Consider the following 3,378-nt stretch of genomic DNA (forward strand, 5'->3'; position numbering starts at 1 on the left):
GGGGGGGGGTGGTGGTGCAAAATTCTGCCTCGTCACAATATATTCCCCAATATTTACCTGAACTATATTCTCCTTAGTTAAAATAGAACTTTTTTCCATTCAGATCTTCCCAGATGATTCAGAAAGATTTATATAACTGAAGAGCTAGTCCTGAGAGGCGTTTGAAATCCTGCACAAAAGTGTTTAAATGATCAAAATCACCACATTTGCATTATGGTGTTGTCCCCACATAAGAAGTAGTAACAATTCCCATTCCATTACTCGTGATCAGTAAAGTTACATCAATGAAGATGGTGACAAGAAACATTACAAGATAAGAATGCCTGAAGCAATAAAATGTTCCCTATGGAGTCTTGATGCCGATGAACAATATTAATCGTTATTTGTATCACATGCCGACAAAAAATGAAAATTCCCATCAATTTATTCATGACTATTATATACAAGCTAACACCATAAATTTGAGACTAGATATGATCCCTGTTACATATACTTATTCAACCGTTAATGCGTATATACAGGGTGTCCCAGAAGTACGTGCCAATAGTTAACCGGCATGTACAGGGGGTGAGTCTGACCAAAAAAGTCCTTTACCACGAAAATTCCCAGTGGCGCGACTGTTTTTGCAGTTATCCTTTAAACAATTGGGTTTTTGGGATTTTTCCATTGATTATTATTTGTTGCAAATTGAATTTGCAACAAAATAATCCTATGGAAAAATCACCTAAGTCCCATTGTTTATTTAATATCAGCAACAAACAGTTTGATCCTTTTTAAATGTTATAAAAAAAACGATGGGCCGTACGGCATTTTTCCATCAGATGTTTTTTGTTGCAAATTCGACTTGCGACAAAAAATAATCAATGGAAAAATCCTGTTTTTTTTAAAAAGGATGCTTTTTCAGGGAACTCAGCGATCGTTTTTTTTTCTTCCATCTCTTTTTACACCAATGTTTCTCTGTACTTTTTTCAACATCATTCGATCGCGCCCGCGAGTCTTTTGTTTAACGGATTTCCACGATATCCGTCGTCGACGTAGTCATTCGTTGTGTGACCGTGAAGTTATCAACATTGTGACAATGGTGCGTTTTACTCCAACGGAATACGCGGATATGGTGGCCGTTTATGATTTAGCGGGTGGAAATGGTGCGGAAACCTTCCGGATTTATGCGGAGCAGTTTCCCAACCGAGTGGTTCCCGATCCGCGAAGTTTTCGAAATGCTTTTCCACGGCTGAGGGAGGGTAACGTCCTCCCAAGGCACGGCGAAGGGCGTCCAAGACGTGCGGATGGCGTACATGTGGAAGAGGCGATTCTCCAGAGAGTCGAGGAGTCTCCGGAGGTGTCCGTCCGGGGCATCGCGTCATCTGTCGGCGCTTCCACTTCGACAGTGCACCGGGTGATGAGGCTCGAGGGTTTACACCCCTGGAAACTTACCCCGGTGCAGGAGCTTATGCCAGAAGATCTGCCGAAGCGAGTGAACTTCTGCCAATGGCTCCTTGACAAAAGTCGCGATCAAGAATTCATGGGCAACGTATGCTGGACAGACGAGAAGCTTTTCTTAAGAAAGGGGATTATCAACCAGCACAATGAGCATCATTAGGCTTTTGAAAATTCCCGTCTTACGAAAGAAACGAATTTCCAGTTTCGTTGGGACACCATGAATATCTGGGGAGGAATCATTGGTGACGAAGTTCACATTCACCACCTTCCAGGACGTCTCGACGTAAGTATTCTTTATTCAGTTACAATAAGGATTTTTTTTTATAACTAAATTTTATTTGTTTATGTTTCAGGGTGGCAATTATCTGGGATTTCTCCGAGATCGCCTAATAACTGTTGTCGTGGACGGTCCTGCCGACAATGCTGTGTGGTTCCAGCACGACGGAGCTCCAGCCCATACGTCTGTGGCCGTGGTCGACCAATTGGACGAGTGGTTCCCAGATCGCTGGATTGGGAACAGGAGCGACCGGGACAGGGGTGGACGTCGGTAACCACCACTTGCGTGGCCTCCGCGTTCTCCAGATCTCTCTCCGCTAGATTTTTACTTGTGGGGGACTCTGGAGGCCCGGATATACGCGCACAGTTATACGCGTACAGTTGCAGCCATCACCCCTGATGAGCAGGAAGGCATGAGGAGGAATCTCCTCAAGAGGGCCAGGCTCTGCCTTCATGCAGGTGGAGGACACATAGCAAACCTGCTGTAGGAAATGCCTGCCTCTGTCACACCTTCTCCGGATGAACGAACTTCAATCGGCCCTTTTCAGGGCCACCAATTCATTTTTAACGTGGATCCTTGTTCCTTATCCCTGCCTTACAGTCGTTCGGAATTTTCTCCGAAAATTACACGGTCTTCATCAATTATCTAATAAACAATGGGCTTTTGGAGATTTTTCCATTGATTATTTTTTGTCGCAAATCGAATGAGCAACAAAAAACATCTGTTTGTTGAGGTAACAGTTGAGTAGGGTGGATTGGAAGAAGGTCAGGGAAATGCGGTGACTGTGTAAAAAATGTATTAACTGGCGAAATTATCACACACAACGATTATCAATTTATTAAAACGCGTGGTCAATTCAATGCGGTTTTTTACAATAATTTACACGTTGAGTTTAGTTGATGTACAAATTAAAGTTTAATTAATGGTTGAATATGTTGAGAAATAAGTTGAGTTAGTTGAATTGATAGTTGATTTAATAGTTGATTTTAAGGTGAGATTTAGATTAGATGTTAGCACGTTCACTGCTTGATTGAACAGAATGTTGAGGGGGGTGATGGTGATTTGGCTGGTTTGGAGATGACCGTTGACCGACGGGTCACGATCATTTCCGGGTTTTCCCGATTGATCTGGTGAAAAGCCACCCATATTTTCCTCCATTTTAAACATCCCAGGGGCAATTCACCATCGGATTGGTGGTGAATTTTTCCTGTTGATTTACTGATGATTTTCTTCTCCGTTGATTTCTGGTGGGTCTGTGGTTAACAGACAGAGCTTGGTGATCGGGCGGTCCCAGGTCCTGATTCTCGTTTCGTACCTCTCTGGATTGGGGGTACCGTCTGCATGCCTGGAGACCTCAGAGTAGGTAGTCTTTACTGTTGCTACTCTGGTGAGCCCATCGGCTCCTGGGTGCACGGCTGTAACCCGTGCTAGTGGCCACCTTGCTGGTGGGAAGTTCTCGTTGACTACTAATACCATGTCTCCAATTTTGATGTTTTCTTGTCGTTGATTGCACTTGTAGGTTGCTAGGTATCGTCGGAGACACTCCTTGAACCATCTTGACCAGAATTGTTGAATTTTCTGGGTGATTAGATTCCATTTATGCATTTTTGATGTGTTGTCATCCGGTTGTGCACTGAGGCTGGTTGGGCATTTGTTGGTCC

General features: G+C 43.7%; 1 protein-coding gene across 1 annotated transcript in view; it reads left to right on the plus strand.

The window, feature by feature from the left end:
• LOC105272831 (odorant receptor 30a-like) overlaps positions 1-1,991 on the plus strand; it is a 7,064-nt gene extending 5,073 nt beyond the window's left edge. Inside the window, exon 5 of the mRNA XM_011315056.1 lies at positions 1,794-1,991. Within this exon, the coding sequence (XP_011313358.1) occupies positions 1,794-1,991 (198 nt within the window). The remainder of the gene's footprint in view (positions 1-1,793) is intronic.
• Positions 1,992-3,378: the final 1,387 nt, after the last annotated feature.

Source organism: Fopius arisanus, unplaced genomic scaffold (assembly GCF_000806365.1).
Source record: "Fopius arisanus strain USDA-PBARC FA_bdor unplaced genomic scaffold, ASM80636v1 scaffold00323, whole genome shotgun sequence".
Taxonomy (NCBI): Eukaryota; Metazoa; Arthropoda; class Insecta; order Hymenoptera; family Braconidae; genus Fopius; species Fopius arisanus.